This window comes from Dendrobates tinctorius, unplaced genomic scaffold, assembly GCF_039654945.1.
Source record: "Dendrobates tinctorius isolate UK_male_01 unplaced genomic scaffold, ASM3965494v1 ptg000251l, whole genome shotgun sequence".
Lineage (NCBI taxonomy): Eukaryota > Metazoa > Chordata > Amphibia > Anura > Dendrobatidae > Dendrobates > Dendrobates tinctorius.
The window spans coordinates 7,481,082-7,498,365 of NW_027361918.1; the positions used below are offsets into that span (position 1 = coordinate 7,481,082).

The 17,284-nt window shown below is 46.3% G+C and overlaps 1 protein-coding gene across 10 annotated transcripts in view; it reads left to right on the forward strand.

Annotated features, from left to right (window-relative positions):
* LOC141065371 (uncharacterized) overlaps window positions 1–17,284 on the forward strand; it is a 43,510-nt gene that overhangs the window by 12,454 nt on the left and 13,772 nt on the right. Inside the window, exons 1-6 of one of the 10 annotated variants that reach the window (XM_073557820.1) lie at window positions 2,735–2,988; window positions 5,618–5,753; window positions 7,453–7,585; window positions 12,957–13,109; window positions 13,424–13,573; window positions 15,772–15,891. In XM_073557820.1, coding sequence (XP_073413921.1) covers window positions 7,462–7,585; window positions 12,957–13,109; window positions 13,424–13,573; window positions 15,772–15,891 — 547 coding nt within the window. In that variant the 5' untranslated portion in view covers window positions 2,735–2,988; window positions 5,618–5,753; window positions 7,453–7,461. Of the gene's footprint in view, window positions 1–2,734; window positions 2,989–4,181; window positions 4,205–4,426; window positions 4,548–4,608; window positions 4,855–5,617; window positions 5,754–7,452; window positions 7,586–12,956; window positions 13,110–13,423; window positions 13,574–15,771; window positions 15,892–17,284 lie in introns of those variants that run through there. The other 9 variants (XM_073557822.1, XM_073557819.1, XM_073557821.1 and 6 more) reach the window with 9 other exon arrangements.

Genomic DNA, 17,284 nt, shown 5'->3' on the forward strand with positions numbered 1-17,284 from the left:
ACAGGTGTCACACTGATAATGTCCTTTCTTATCCACTCTCTGTAACACACTTTGCACCTTTTTTGCCACCTTCCTCTTTCCAGTGTGAGGGACCTCACTAGGGAAATGTTGCCCTGTTACAACACGTGCACCTTCAGTTCCATAAATACAGGGGCCCGATCCTTCCTCACTGCCAAATATTAGGGCCTTGATCACTAGTTCCTGATGTGCACAGCAAGCTTCTTTTACCAAACCCTGGCTTTTCTCATGGCACTGTATAGCTGGAGGACTTGATCAGAGAAATCAACTCCCCCATGTTCTTGTTGTACCTTAGCACAGAGTGTGGTTTGTGGACCTGTGTAGAGAAATCTCGTACAGCGCTGGTGGTGCTGCATTCACTATTTATGGTGGTCAAGAAAAGGACATCTCTTGTCCTAGTACTTGACCATCAGCATGTTGTCGCTACAATGGGCTCTACTGTCGCCCTTCCTGTGCCTCTGCCCAGTTAGCATGCTAGGGAGGCAACTCTGATATTTGAGCCCCATATATTGCTCCATACAGAATAATGAGCCCCATATATTGATCAATAAATAATAATGAGCCCCATATAATGGTCCAAATATAATGGACCCCATATATGATGCCCCAGTATATGATGGGCCCCATATATGATGTTCCAGTATATGGTGGGCCCCATATACAGTATAATGCTCCAGTGTATGTTGGTCCAAATATAAAAAAAATTGAAATACTCACCTCCCATCGCTGGCCACTGCTCTGCTCCAGACTCCTCAGCATTTTCCAGCGCTCTGCGCTCTGACTGTTCAGGCAGAGGGTGCACGGACGCCGGAGGGGTAGAGCGGGGAGAAGTAAGCATCACAAGTGACGGGGCCCGAAATAACCGGGGGGTCCACTTGTGAGCGCCGACACAGGCATAGGCACCGGGACCCCATAGCGTGCTGGTGTCCCCGATGGGCTGCTCAGGGCCCCAGCACTTGCAAATGATGAAGTGAGATTTTGGGATAAAAATTGCTGGGTGTACAAATTTGTCTGCAACACTATGAGATTTATAAAATTCTCAGAGAAAAAGACTTTGAAAAAGTCCATTTCTGTCAGGCCGGTGGTGTCAAATTGGATTCCTGATTGTGCCACAAATCAGGAATCTGTGGCTCATAATTTTCAGGAGGTGAGGTCCATACTGTACATAGGAGACTATGAGGTGGCTCATACTCTATATAGGAGGCTATGTGGGGGCTCATACTGTATATAGGAGGCTATGTGGGGGCTCATACTGTATATAGGAGGCTATGTGGGGTTCATACTGCACATATTAGGCTATATGGGGGCTCATACTGTATATATGGAACTTTGTGGGGCTCATACAGTATAAAGAGAGCTATGTGGGGGCTCATACTGTATATAGGAGGCAATGTGGGGGCTCATACTGCATATATTAGGCTATATGGGGGATCATACTGTATATATGGAGCTTTGTGGGGCTCATACAGTATAAAGAGAGCTATGTGGGGGCTCATACTGTATATAGGAGGCTATGTGGGGGCTCATACTGCATATATTAGGCTATATGGGGGATCATACTGTATATATGGAGCTTTGTGGGGCTCATACGGTATAAAGAGAGCTATGTGGGGGCTCGTACTGTATATAGGAGGCTATATGGAGACTCATACTGTATCTAGGGGGCTGTGTGCGAGCTCATGATTTTTATTACAAAATCTGACTTCATGATTTGCCAGCTGGACCCCTGTAGATGCCATAGAAATTATGAAGTTTTAGGGCCTGGTTCTTCACATGTGGTTATTACTGAAGTCAGAAATCTCATGATGAACTGCGATGATGTCACTGAGGTCAGCGCAGTTCATGGGCCCGCTCTTGCTGCAGCAAGTCATTCTCCCCTGCTCTTCAGCATGAGCTGATGAGCAAATGCCGCACAGATGGGTTAAGACATGGGATGCTATGGATTCTTTCAGCTTTGGACAGGTGAGGGTTATTGTTGTTTTTCATTTTTGCTTTTTTACAGGGGACAATGGCTTCAGGAGATTAGGTGTTAAGGTGATTATAATTGTTATTTTATTTTTCATTTCACACACGATGTAGACAGTGGGGGCTGAATACAACTCTCAACATTGCCCCCTGCTCGCGCTGATCACAGGGAAAGCGGGAGACAATGGTGTGAACTGTCTTCAGCACCCGACAACTGAGAACAGTGCAGGCTGTGCCGACTTTTCATAGGCGCTGGTACGTGTGATACTGATGCAGCACACGGGCACTACACATATGCCACATGTATGAAATACACGGACACGGATATCTCTGATACAGGTTTCTCCAGTGCCGGAAATATCAGAATGTGTAAAGGAGGCCTAAAATGATGGTTCACCAATAAGTCGGCCAAAAGCTGTGTCTCCAGAATCCCTCATACACAAGAGCGCTTATTGAGAGTTCCACTGGCAGTCTCTTCTGGAGTCAGCGTACTTGAGAACAAAAGAGTTGGCAGTCCAAAATCGGACGTGCCTGAACTGCGACATCATCTCTTAGAGGAAAGTCATGAGCAACCCTGGACTGGCCCACCAAAGAATTGGAGGATCCCCTGGTGGGCCCGAGCAACTGGATCTGCTGTGGAATGTGTCAGCCAGCAGCAGCTTATACTCACCTCCCGCACAAGTGTGGCCCATCAACGAAAATACTGTTATATCATGTGAGTGCTGCAGCCGATCATCAGCCATGGATCAGCTGCTCCCATCACTGTTCCAGAGGGACTCAAAGATTTAAGTAGGGGATGTTCAAGTTGTGGACAACTTCCATAAGAGGCTGGTGTAGCTGCATGGTTTGCTGTTTGTGCCATCCCTCTGGCACCTTAACCACCCCCTTACTTAGCACCTGCCCACACCTGGAGCTTTGGGACTGATTGTGTGAGGTGGATGTGAGCAGTGTCCCGAGTCTGCAGCTGCTGATACTTCACTGCACAGCGATTCTGCAGAACGTAAGGTATTTGTGTGCAAAGTGTGTTATGTGCCTGTGTGGACATGGGTACGCTGTACGGGCGGGCGGATATACCTGAGCACATAGTATGAGAAGATGGCTGGAGTCACGCTTGCTGTATGAAAAATCGGTGCGATTTTCTTGGCCGAGAAAGTCACATGCATGATCCGTGTGGTGTGCGATTTTTTTTTTTTTTTTTTTTTTTTTTTCTCGCACCCATAGACTTGTATTGGCGAGTCTCGGGCGTAATACGGTGCATATCGCAGCATGCTGGAATTTCACTCCCACGTATAATACGGCCGAGAAAAAAAACGGATGATGGGAGCTGCCCCATAGATTATCATTGGTCTGAGTGGTAGGCGATGTTTTATCGGAAAGCACTCGTCCGTATTCCTCGCTAGTGTGACTCTGGCCTTTGTGAGAGTATATGGATGGGTGTGGAGGAGTCAGGCCTCACTCACACATGCATTTTTCACCGTCCATTTATCTTCGCCCATGTTCACACGTTGCGTTTTTGCTGCAGGCAAAATCTGCTCTCTTGGCGCTAAAGAAGCTGCTTACAAAAAACAAGTTTTGTGCCATTTTTATTGTCTCTTGTGAATTCTGACAAAGTTTACTGCCCCCCCAAAAAATCAAGAAGCAACTTCCTTTAAGGTTTTTGCACAAAAAACGCAGCAAAATCTGATACCTGCGTTTTTTCCACTTATCCATTACTTTCTATGGGTGATAAACCCCGAAAGGCGCGACGCTGCAGATTGCAAAAATGCCGCACTTTTCCAGATCAGTCAGGAATGAACCCCAATGCATGTCTGTGAGATTTCTGAAGTCTCGTAGACTTTGCTGGTTCTGTAAAACGCAGCATAAAAAAAAGAACAAAAACGCAACGTGTGAACGTAGCCATATAGCGCGATTATTTCCGCAGCGCTTTCCAGACATCATCACCTCTGTCCCTATCAGTGTTTGGAGTGTGGGAGGAAACCCACGGGGAGAACATACAAGCCCCCTGTAGAGGTCGTCCTTGGTCTCTCCGTGGCTTCGCGGGTGGGACACATACCCGCTAGAAGAGATATTTACATGTCTGGGATTTTTGAAGAAATCTGATGTCTGCAAGGAAATACTAGAAACGTCCTATTCTGATTGAATTCTTGGGGTCCGGTAGAGCCCCCATCACGGCGGCCGTCTGCCCGCACTCCGAGCGCTGCTGGTTTCTAACATTATGATGGTGAGGACAAGCTCTGAGATTTCTCATGATGGTAAAATCCGATACGCTGACCAATCACACATGTGAGAAACCCAGCCGAGTCTCTCGCATGTTAATACTCTGAAGCGGAGCGTGCGGCTTCATGTATTGCTGTGCGGCTGCACGCTCCGATCCGAGTGCCGGCGGCAGTGCCGGGTATTTAACATGCGAGACTCGGCCGTATTCCTCACATGTGTGATCCCTAAATCTAGTCCTAGCTGATTGGGACCCCTCGTAACCGCAGCACATGGAAGGGTCTGCTCACATGGACAAGATTGGCTGCAGGCTTTTGTTCTCACCTGTTCACCTCTCATTCCTTCATCTGGTAATTTATTTTACTCCACAACAAATATGCAATGTGTGAACACACGCTACGGATGAATGCACCCGTGGCAAGTTTCCTGCAGATTTCAGCCCTCGCAGAGCCGCGGCTCTGTTCCGACTCGAGAAAAGAACTTGCTGCAGATTTGGTCACAAATATATTTGCAGGTCTACAACAATCTCCACCTGGATTACCTGCAGATTATGTCCCGGACAGGCAGCGGATTTAACCCCATGAAAATCCATCAAAGCATGAGCAGATTGGAGATTTAGGAGCCGTCAACTTCTGTGGTGTGAACAAGATCCTAGACGTAATGTTAAAGCTGGGTGCATACAAACGTACAAAATCTGTATGGTGGTCTGTAGGTCATCTGTGTGGTGGTCTACACATTATCTGTGTGGTTTTCTGTAGGTCATCTGTATGGTGGTCTGTAGATCATCTGTGTGGTGGTCTACACATTATCTGTATGGTGGTCTGTAGATCATCTGTGTGGTGGTCTACACATTATCTGTATGGTGGTCTGTAGATCATCTGTGTGGTGGTCTACACATTATCTGTATGGTGGTCTGTAGGTCACCTGTGTGGTGGTCTACACATCTGTATGGTGGTCTGTAGGTCACCTGTATGGTGGTCTGTAGGTCACCTGTGTGGTGATCTGTAGGTCACCTGTGTGGTGGTCTGTAGATCATCTGTATGGTGGTCTACTCATTATATGGTGGTCTGTAGGTCATCTGTGTGGTGGTCTACACATTATCTGTATGGTGGTCTGTAGGTCCCCTGTGTGGTGGTCTGTAGATCATCTGTATGGTGGTCTGTAGGTCACCTGTGTGATGGTCTATAGGTCACCAGTGTGGCGGTCTGTGTGTAACCTTTGCAGTGGTTTGTAGATAATCTGTATGGTGGTCTACACATTATGTCTACGGTGGGCTGTAGGTCACATATCTGTATGTTTGATTTTATTATCTGTATCACATCCGTTTTATATGTCAAAAATATAAAAAAAAAAAAAATTAAGTCCACAAGATCGGAGATGTTACTTTCATGTTCCTTATCATGATTATACCTTTGTATAGATAGGAAACGTGGCATGGATAGCATCATCCTTCGTCCCGATATTAATTTGGAGGTGTTGCCGCTGTGGCACCCCTGAGGCTCAGTCGCCACAGAGGTACTGCACCTTCTCCTAAGGTGTAGTGCCCCACCATCCAGGTAAGGTGGGAACTCCTTTCCACGCTCCAACACTCGCACCCCACACAACAGGGTAGTTCTGCACAACCACATTGCGACTCAGTGCTTAGAGAGTAGCAGAGCACCTCTGGTGGTTCCCTGCTTGGAACACTGGATGTGCTGGGAGGTGGGTGGAGTTTAGATATAAAGGAGTGGGAAAGTGTAGGATTAGGGGTTCAGTCTGACAGAAGGTCAGTGAGGAAGGAAGCCACTCGGGAGGAGTGGGGATCCCTGGAAGAAGGGACGGAGGAAGGAGTGCTGCAGCTGCCTCAGTGATCTGAGCCAGCTGGCACGGGAACGGGAAAGAAGGAGAAAGACGTAGAACTGCAACCTAAGCTTCCATAGGAGAGAGAAAGATCAGTACGGAACGAAGGAGTAGGAGAACAGAGAGGAGACGTGGGTTGGAAGAGGAACCTTGCCTATAGGTTCTCAGCGCAAGGCCGGGGCCCGGTCCCCAAGGTTGTATGGACACTTATGGTTCTGCCGCAGACACCGGTGGAGTAGTTGGCTGTAAATGCACTACTCCCATCTAAGACTTGGGGCACAACAGCAACACGGATAGAGAGCCGGGACTCAGGAGAAGGGAGTCCCCGAAGCAGGATACAGCTGTCTGCCATACGAGTAGAGTTCTTGGGAACATCTGACAGGAGGAAATCCAGAGTACCACGGTACTGGAGATCTTCACACTTCAAGGCGCAATAGAGGAGACGTTCAGTAAAGGTACATGTTGGCGGAGTGTTGGAGAGGAGCTTTCCATCTGGCCTGGAGGTTGGCTGAGTCCCTGGCCCGGAGGCAGGCACCCTTGTGTACCGCAGACTGTGAGTAAAGCTTTGGAACTGCAAGCCTCGGTGTCCTCCATTCATTCTTGCGCCAACCCACTCAGCACCACTACATCTGGGTACCATCTTTTACACTGCCTGCGCCTTTCCTCAACCATTCCAACTACACTGCCCTGAGACATCAGCCCTGCCTGTGGAGGGCTATACCATCACTGCTGCACCATACCATCTGTCCCAGAGGATCTGTCTGCAGCGTCGACTTAACACCTCCCTTGCCGAGCACCACAGGTGGCGTCAGGAACTATTCCATTAACTACATTTCCCCCATTACTTGGGCGCCCAGGGCCACGGTCCGGGTCACCGCTGCTGTGACACATCCCACTGACACCGGCCTGGTACCGAGTACCCCACAGCCCTGGGAGGGCGACCCACCACAACCGTCCAGTGATAACAATGTGCTACATTTGCCATTTCGTCACGACTTCGGACATATGTCTGTAATATCTGTGCCATCCAAGATGACCCAATTTCATAATTTGCAATGGAGGACAATGGATTTTAAAGTAATCTGCTTGCCTTTCAGTTCAAGCTGAGACTAGAGGTGATCAGTTTTCTCCACCAGCCATAAATCTGCTGCATATCCCAAAATTCCTCTGTCTGCCCTGCCCGGTCTGCGATCCTTCAGATAATCTTCTTTAATTACCTGTTCACATCAGGGAGGTCCCCTTGCATCAGGGTCATCAGGAGTTCATAACTTAGCTTTAATATTTACTGTCAACTATGAAATGGCTTATAGATGTTACAATTACGCACGTCTATGACACAGAACAATGTGAAAACATTGTCTGATTGGTACAGTATATATACCAGACGCCTAACAAACATCTCCTTAATGTCTCCAGCTGTCTTCCATGTCTCCAGTGACCAGACTTATCTTGCTGCTCACCTACAGCTACCTGAGCTCTTCAGGAGTACCGGAGTACGACTCAGACCCCACAGTACTGGGACATGACATATATGAGGGAAGTACACGTGGTGAGTAACCAATGTGCAGGTAGACTCCCTGGACCACGGTGAGTAACCCATGTGCAGGTAGACTCCCTGGACCATGGTGAGTAACCCATGTGCAGGTAGACTCCCTGGACCACGGTGAGTAACCCATGTGCAGGTAGACTCCCTGGACCACGGTGAGTAACCCATGTGCAGGTAGACTCCCTGGACCACGGTGAGTAACCCATGTGCAGGTAGACTCCCTGGACCACGGTGAGTAACCCATGTGCAGGTAGACTCCCTGGACCATGGTGAGTAACCCATGTGCAGGTAGACTCCCTGGACCATGGTGAGTAACCAATGTGCAGGTAGACTCCCTGGACCATGGTGAGTAACCAATGTGCAGGTAGACTCCCTGGACCATGGTGAGTAACCAATGTGCAGGTAGACTTCCTGGACCATGGTGAGTAACCCATGTGCAGGTAGACTTCCTGGACCATGGTGAGTAACCCATGTGCAGGTAGACTCCCTGGACCATGGTGAGTAACCAATGTGCAGGTAGACTCCCTGGACCATGGTGAGTAACCAATGTGCAGGTAGACTTCCTGGACCATGGTGAGTAACCAATGTGCAGGTAGACTTCCTGGACCATGGTGAGTAACCAATGTGCAGGTAGACTCCCTGGACCATGGTGAGTAACCAATGTGCAGGTAGACTCCCTGGACCATGGTGAGTAACCAATGTGAAGGTAGACTCCCTAAACCTGCTCTCTTGGCATTAAAAACTTGCCTCACAAAAGCAGGCTTGGCTTGGTTTTTGATGCACTTTTGGCACGCTACATTTGTCTCTTGTGCATTCCAAAAAAGTTTAGTTAAAAAAAATAAAAAAGAATTGATTCTACTTCATCTGGTTTAGGCATAAAAAATGCAGCAAAAATGTATACATGCAGTTTTTGCAATGTTTTTCTGCGGTTTGTTTTCACCACCCATTCCTTTCAATAGAAGAAAACCGCTGAAAGAAGTGACGTCCTATATAAACCAAGCATGGCACAAAATACTGAGGACAAAAGCTCACGGCGCGTGCATAAGATTTCTGAACTCTCATAGACTTTGTTGGTACTGTAGAACACAGCTGAAAATTTGCATTAAAAATTGCTGAAAAAGCTTCAAGTGTGAACAAAGCCTTAGAGTTCTGTGACATTAACCCCTTCACTACCATTGATGTACATATGTGCCAGGTAGTGCCCCCATCTTTCCCCGCATCTGTGGAGAGATCTTAAAATTGGTGTTGCGAGAAGACGTCTTCACATATGAGAGATCAGGAGCAGATTGTAAGAGTCCAAGATCCCGGCTGAGAGGAGGAAGAAGCTTGTGGATGGTTATAGGACGCGATAGATTGCAATTATTTATTACAAAGGATGCAACCAAATAGTAAGGAGGGCGCCAACAATTGTCCTGCCCATTTTTGGGGGGGTTTATGTGAAATTATGTACAATTTGCCATTTTTTTCTCAGTTTTTCGTGTTCTTACAATAAACAGAAAGGAAATAAACCAGTGTATCGCAAAACGTGGGGAATTGTGATCAATTTTGAGAGAAATGCTTCACTTTCTGAATCGGTGCCGACACTTTCAGCCATGGCTGTATGTGGTAAAATGTGATTCAAAAGTACAACACATCAGCCCTTCTAAAAGAGGGAAAGCAAAATCGCTTCAGTTCTGCAGCTTTAACACCTTCGATGGAGGCCTTCAAGAGGTTATAGTGATTGGGGGTCTTTGTATTCTGCGGGTGGCAATGGTATTCAATCGGGTGAGGAGTTACTATGGGAGCTGGGAGCCAAACGAAGACTCCCTCCCCACTAGAGATGAGCAAATTTGTTCGGATTCGGTTCAGAATATGATCGGAATTGAATATTGTTTTTGCAGTATTCGTCGAACACAGCCGAACGTCATTAGAGTCAATGGGAGTAGAAATTACCGAATATGTTCGGAACCGATCATAAGACATACTGTATATTCGGCCTAAATAGTGTTCGAATATGGAACAAATGTGTCAAAGTCAGATTCAGAGCCAAAATCCGAACAAATTCGCTCATCTCTACTCCCCACAGGTAGTCATGGGTGTGAGGCTAATGGGATACCCTACAGGGTACGACTGACAGACAAGACACGGACGAGCGTTACAGTTTCAAATGTTGGCCCTGTAATGGGGTTAAAATATTTCCAAAAAGTACATTTAATTTTACAGAAAACAAAAAAAAAAAAAAAAATTTTCCAGTTTGAAAAATGGGGAAAGATGGCGTCCACACTGGTGGCGTCCACACTCATGGTGTCCACAATGGGGGCATTCACACTCATGGTGTCCACAATGATTGAGTCCACAATAATGGCATTCCAATCTCACGGCATCCACAATGGTGGCTTCGACTCTCATCGCATCCATAATGGTGGCATTCACACTCATGGCGTCCACAATGGTGGCGTCCACAATGGTGGCGTCCATACACATGGTGTTCACAATGGTGGCATGCGCATTCATGGCGTCCACAATGGTGGTGTCCATACTCATGGTGTTCACAAGGGTGGCATTCACACTCGTAGCATCCACACTCATGGCATCCACATTGGTGGCATCCACACTCATGGCGTCCACAATGGTGGAGTCCACTCTCATCGCATCCATAATGGTGGCATTCACACTCATGGCGTCCACAATGGTGGTGTCCATACTCATGGTGTTCACAAGGGTGGCATTCACACTTGTAGCATCCACACTCATGGCATCCACATTGGTGGCATCCACACTCATGGCGTCCACAATGGTGGAGTCCATACTCATGGTGTTCACAACGGTGACATCCACAAGGGTGGTGTTCACAACGGTGGTGTCCACAATGATGGCATCCACACACACAATGATCACATTTCTAATCTCTCATATGGATGTTTGTTTGTAAGTAATACATTGCTGTTTTCCAATCATCTTTCCTAAAAAAAAAAAAAAATAGGATAAAAAGAAATCACAAACTTATGCACAAGAAAATACTACTAACTGACCTCAAAACAATTGTAAAATAGAAGTGGGGGCATCATTAAAAAAATCAGTAAAACCTTTTTTTTTTTTTTTTTTGGGGGGGAGCATATTTTCTGTCTAATATTATAGGAAAATGATCTCTATCGAGGTGGCTCTTGCAGGACGGGAAGCTCACAGCAGCTCCTGGTGGCTGCCATTTTCTTTTTTTTGCATGCTGGTTTATCTTGCCCGTCTTCTTAATTATCTATATAGTCATGGTACAAAGTGTTGTCACCCTTGAAATTATTCCAGAAAATGAAGTATTTCTCCCAAAAAATTATTGCCAATACACGTTTTGTTATACACGATAATGTCTGTAAAGTGCTGTGGAATTAATGGCGCTATATAAATGAGTAAAATAAATATATACACAGGCTTATTTCCTCTGTGTGTACTGGAACAACACAAAAAACAGAGAAAAAAGGCAAATTGGGCAAAATTTCACACAAAACCTCAAAAATGGGATGGACAAAGTTGTTGGCACCTTTATAAAATTGTGGATAACCGACTGTTTCAAGCATGTGATGCTTGTTCACACTCCCCTGTGGCAAGTAACAGGTGTGGGCAAAATGAAAATCACACCTGAAGCCAGATAAAAAGGTGAGAAGTTACCTCAATCTTGTGTGTCTGTGTGTGCCACACTAAGGCTGGTTTCACATTAGCGCATTTTCAGCGCGCGCACGGCCGGGGGTAGCTCCGCCCCCGAGCCGGCTCTCTGCCCGGCGTGCCCGCCCCTTGCTTGTAGCGCCGCCTCCTAGCGGACAGCGGCGCCTGCGATCGGCGCACCCTATCTTTAGCATAGGGTGCGCCGATCGTGCGCAGGCTGTGCGCTATTTGCGCTTTGACCTGCGCTGCGCACTTTTGACGGTGCGCCGTGCGCGCCAAAATCAAACTTTTCGGATTTTGGCGCGCACGGCGCACCGTCAAAATTGCGCAGCGCAGGTCAAAGCGCAACTAGCGCACGGCCTGCGCACGTTCGGCGCACCCTATGCTAAAGATAGGGTGCGCCGATCGCAGGCGCCGCTGTCCGCTAGGAGGCGGCGCTACAAGCAAGGGGCGGGCACGCCGGGCAGAGAGCCGGCTCGGGGGCGGAGCTACCCCCGGCCGTGCGCGCGCTGAAAATGCGCTAATGTGAAACCAGCCTTAGTGTGGCACACACAGACACACAAGATTGAGGTAACTTCTCACCTTTTTATCTGGCTTCAGGTGTGATTTTCATTTTGCCCACACCTGTTACTTGCCACAGGGGAGTGTGAACAAGCATCACATGCTTGAAACAGTCGGTTATCCACAATTTTATAAAGGTGCCAACAACTTTGTCCATCCCATTTTTGGGATGTCCGCTAGGAGGCGGCGCTACAAGGAAGGGGCGGGCACGCCGGGCAGAGAGCCGGATCGGGGGCGGAGCTACCCCCGGCCGTGCGCGCGCTGAAAATGCGCTAATGTGAAACCGGCCTAAGCATGAAGAACAGAAAGAGCACAAGAGAACTGTATAAGGGACTTGAGAACCAAATTTGTGGGTAAACAACTTTGTTAAATGTCAGTCAAGCATCATATGCTTGAAACACTTGCCAGTCGATGTGCCTGTGACGTGATCGTGGGTTGCCGTGAGAGCCAGGGGTCTGCTAATGATCCCTGTGCCTGTCATTGCGATCCTCCTCTGAAAACCAGCATTTATACATATGAGATCATGATTTTCACCATACATGGCAGTACTAATGCCCAGCTATGTGCAGCACCAATGATCGGACGATCGCAACTTCAAGTCCCATAAGGGGACCGACAAAGAGAGAAAAGCAAATATCTTTCAAAATATGAAATTTTTTTTGAAAAAATAAAGTTCAAATTACCCCCCCATTGTTGACCTATTAAAAATAAAGCAATTAATAAAAATTAAAATAAATACACACATTTGGTTTCGCTGCTTTTGTAAATTTAATTGAATTGGAAAATGGCGCAGTGAGAAAAGCAAATCAAAAATCCGTGATGTTTCTATGCAATGTAATAACGGTCCAAACACTATATCCATCCCAAAAATGGTATTAATAAAAACATCGGCTCATTGACAAAACTTAAGTCCCGTAAAAAAAAAAAACAAGCCCTCAGTGTAAGGCTCACATGGCTCTGAGGGCTGAAAAATGACAAAAAGTTCTGGCTCTGGGAAGAAGGGCAAGAAAAAAACCGAAAACAAAAAAAATGGAAATTGGCCATGTCCTGAAGAAGTTAGAATACAAAAATACAACTCTTACGTACTTGCCAGCTATTATATTGTCATGGTGCTATAACACGTGCAGCCACAACCTCCACTGAGACCGCCGTCCTTCTCTCGCCATGTCTTGGTTTTCAGAGAAGCCGGGGATGTGCCCCCTAGACGTGGACTACCCAACCTGTGATCTCTCGGTGGACATCGTGTCTGAATGCAGGAGAGACAAAGACTGCAGCGGGTCGAGGATATGCTGCTGGTCGGGCTGTAGAAAGCGCTGCCTGCTGCCTCTACAACGTAAGTACAAGACATGGAATCCATCAGATAAGTGACCCCTCTCTGGGCGGGGCTTCTTATATCCAGGGTGTAAATTATTGGGCAGAATTTTAGGGATTAACCACAGAACGCAGTGCTGGTTTACATTGGTTACCAGTGGGAAACGAGGTGTTAAAGACAAGACAATTTTTAACAAAGCTGGAAGAGGTCAGATTGTATTTACTATTGGTGACCACAGGGGGCAGTATTGGAAGGGAAACCATTACAAGAGGCGATCACAATGATTAATCTGTCATCTACTACAGCAATAATCACTGTCTGTTGTCTCTCTGCAGCTAAACAAAACCCTTGTCCATATTTCAACCATTCGATATGCATACTTGCCAGGCCCATGCCCTCAGACTGCCACAATGATAAGCAGTGCCAAGGACCCGACCGCTGCTGCTGCTGCAACTGCCGGCGTCAGTGCACCCCGACAGAGAAAGGTGAGGGGGAATGGCTGCTGTAATGGGATCACATTGCCTGACAAGATGGGTGATATATGTCAGGGGCACAACCGTTTTCAGATTGGTGGAGACATCGGGGGGGAAAAAGAGGTAACGAACCAGATTTGTGATATTCCCTTGCTGCTGAGAGTACCTGTACAGAGCGGCATGGAGCGGTGTGGGTAAAGTCCATTTGGAGGTTGGTTGCCCATATTGCACCCCTATTATCTGGTATGCTAACAGCGAAGTCTATGCTGGGAGTTGTCATATCATGAGATTATTGACTTAAATGTACTAGATTAGGTCTTATACTAAGACTGTTGCGCTCTTTTACCAATATCTTCCTTGACTTTAATGAAGTTTTAACCGTCACCTTCGTAACAAATCTAATCCCGGCCCCTTGTACAGTGGCCGCCAGACGGGACCCCTGCAAAGCTCCTACCTGTCGGCATCACTTCTGATGAATAGGCTTCTTGTATGACTCCCACCACAACAAAGAGGTCTCAGTGAGCCTACGAATTAATAGGCACTGGAGGTCCTTGCAGGTAGGAGGCAGTCTGAGGGCTCCCACAGACTACTGATGACCACCGGATCAGAGAAATGCGAATCGACTTGCTCATATCTAGAGGATTATTCTTGTTGTTCTGCTGAGTTTAAGGGAAATATTGTATCTACAGAAAACGCACTAGATGTCATCTTTGAAATGTATATTCACCCCCTTTTCCTCCTAAGATTGCAGAGATCACACTCTTGTAAAAAGCCAATTGCTGGCCTCAGTGGCTAAGTGCCATACTAATGCATCATGGCTTTCATATGGCAGTATGTGGAGATAAAAGCATCCAAATTTTCAAGGAGGACAGATCAGAAATCTGTAGGTAGGGTGAGAAGAGCACCGATCACAGAAGGAGGATAGGAAATCACTTAGGCTGTATAGAAGTACGGAGGGTACAGACTCTTGTGGAAAGGAAAGCATGCTCCTCACCATCAGTGCTTTTCAGGGGTCTTAAAATAAATGAATTATGGTAATAAAGGGTAATGCTATGGGTTATTTTACTCATTAATTGATGAGTTTGTTCTGTCCTCACTAAAATAAGGCTGACTTATTGAAGCTATACAGGCAGGTAAACATGCTATATCGGGAGTCCAATAAGGAGACTGTAGGTTGAATCTGTGCTTTATTGAACGTGGTGGTATATTGGCACGGTGAAACTACAAACAAAAACATATATGCATACAATCAATACGGAGTTCATCAGGGATTGAAATATACATAATACATCATCTGCACTAATAACTAAGCAGGGTAGTATGAGGTAGGAATTGGATACAGGAAACATAAGTACATACCAGCAATGCTGTCACAAGGGGAGAAGAGAAATGAGATACTTCCAGAATGCAAGCAGAAGGAAAATAGGGGCTGAACTAACCATAATCCTTTGCAAAAGACTACCAGGGTGCATTGCAACCTTACCAGAATGCACTGCGAACGGAGCCAAAAAACTGTAAACATTAACAAGCAGATAATCAGGATTATGAGTCAGATGTCGGAGACAGAACAGGGTTTGCTGAGCTTTCTCTACTGATCCAATGAAGTTATGCTAGGAGTTAGTCTCGCTATAGCTGGGGATCCCCACGCTCAGCACAGATGAGGACTGAAGAGTCATGAGATGCTCCCGGGGCCTCCATTCAGAAGGTGGTCTACACCATACTGGGATATAACAGTGATAACCAGGGCCTGGTTGTCTCTATATCTAGGTAAAGTCGTGTAATGTCCAGATGATGGGTCAATGCTAGAGATGAGCAAATCAATTCAGACTAATCAAATACGATATGAATTTCCATAAAAACTCAGATTCTAATTTAATCCAAACATTTGTGAATTCTGTCTGAATTTATCCAGTAAGATGGTGGCTTTATCTCTCCAAGCAGTGTTCCACTAGACGACTTTTCCTAAGATGTCTCACATGGTCATGTTTGGTGGAACACGCAGCAGTGACAATGTGTTCCACATCCCACATGACCACTAGGACCTTGTCTGCAACAGGTCTCATTAGAAGACGGTAGAGAGAAGAAAGAGGAGTGGTATCTATCGCCACAGGCCTGAGAAGGGCCAAGGAGAGCATCTGCCTAACTTGAGCAGATTAGCTGAACTACAGTTAGTCCATCACTCTGACCCGGCGCTGCTCTTTTTCTTGTAGTTAAGCCCGGACAATGTCCAGCACTGAAGAAGAAAATCATTGCAACGGCGTGCACAAAGGACTACGATTGCACCGGGAATAAGAAATGCTGTGGACTGAAATGTGTGAAGCCAGAACCAGGTAATTCTCTATATGTTAAAGACCAGTTTCAACCAGCAATGACTGTCATAGCTGACATAACACAAGCCTTTTTGAATGTTGGGTCTCTCCACTCCTGCAATAAAGTACTCCGATCTACAAACTAGAACAACCGCACTGTTCTCTTCTCCATTGATATCTGCTGTATGGAAAGGTCCCTTGGTTCTTTACTTGAAACTGCGCTTGGTCTTAGGTCTAGGTTCTCTCTCCATCTCCACTCACATCTATGGCAGATTAGCGAGATGTCAAGGATAACGGAGAAATCTGGGGTTTCTCATGTGATTCCCCTTAAAGCGAAGACAATCTTGGATGAATCTTAGCTCCATCTTACTTCCTTGAGGTACAGCATGGTTGGCGGTTAGGACAGTCCGATGCCGGGCAGTCTTAATGTCTTCAATACACACATGGCTGTGCTGATGTCTACTATTACAAAACTATAGACAGAACTTATTACTCAACCACATTATCTCCAACCCACATAGTAACATAGTTTTGAAGGCTGAAGGAAGACCTTATGTCCATCTAGTTCAGCCTATTTTTAGTGCAGCTGTTCTGCATTGTTGATCCTGGGGAAGGCAAAAAACCCACAGAGTAGAAGCCAATTTTCTCCATAGGGAAAAAAATTCCTTTCCCTAAGCTGGGTCAACCATCTACCTATAATAATCTTTTATTCGTAACCTTCTACACTGTTACTCACAAGAAAAGCCTCCATTCCTTTCTTGCGTTCATTCAGTGAGTTGGCCATCACCACTTCCTCAGGAAGAGAATTCCAGAGCCTCACTGCTCTTACCATGAAGAACCCTCTTCTATGCTGGGGCAGAAATTGTCTTTCCTCCAAACGAAGAGAATGCCCCCTTGTTCTTATCACAGTCCTTGGTACAAACAGTTCATTGGAGAGATCTCTGTATTGCCCTCTGATATACTTGTACATATATATTAAGTCTCCCTTAAGTCTTCTCTTTTCTAGAGTAAATAGACCTAATTTTGATAACCTTTCTGGGTATTGTAGTGAACCAACTCCATTTATCATTTTAGTAGCCTGCCTTTGAACCCTTTCAAGTTCAGTAATGTCTTTCTTGAGCACCGGCGTCCAAAATTGCACACAATCCTCCAAGTGTGGTCTGACGAGTGATTTGTACAGAGGGAGAATTATGTTTTCATCTCGTGTCCCCAGACCTCTTCTAATGCATCCCATGACCCTATTTGCTTTGGTGGCAGCTGCCTGACACTGGGCACTCCAATTTAGCTTCTTATTGACTAAGATGCCTAAGTCTTTTTCCATGTCTGATTTCCCCAGCAGTTTCCCATTTAGTAAGTAATTGTAGCATCTGTTTCTCCTTCCCATGTGCATAACCTTACACTTATCTGTGTTAAA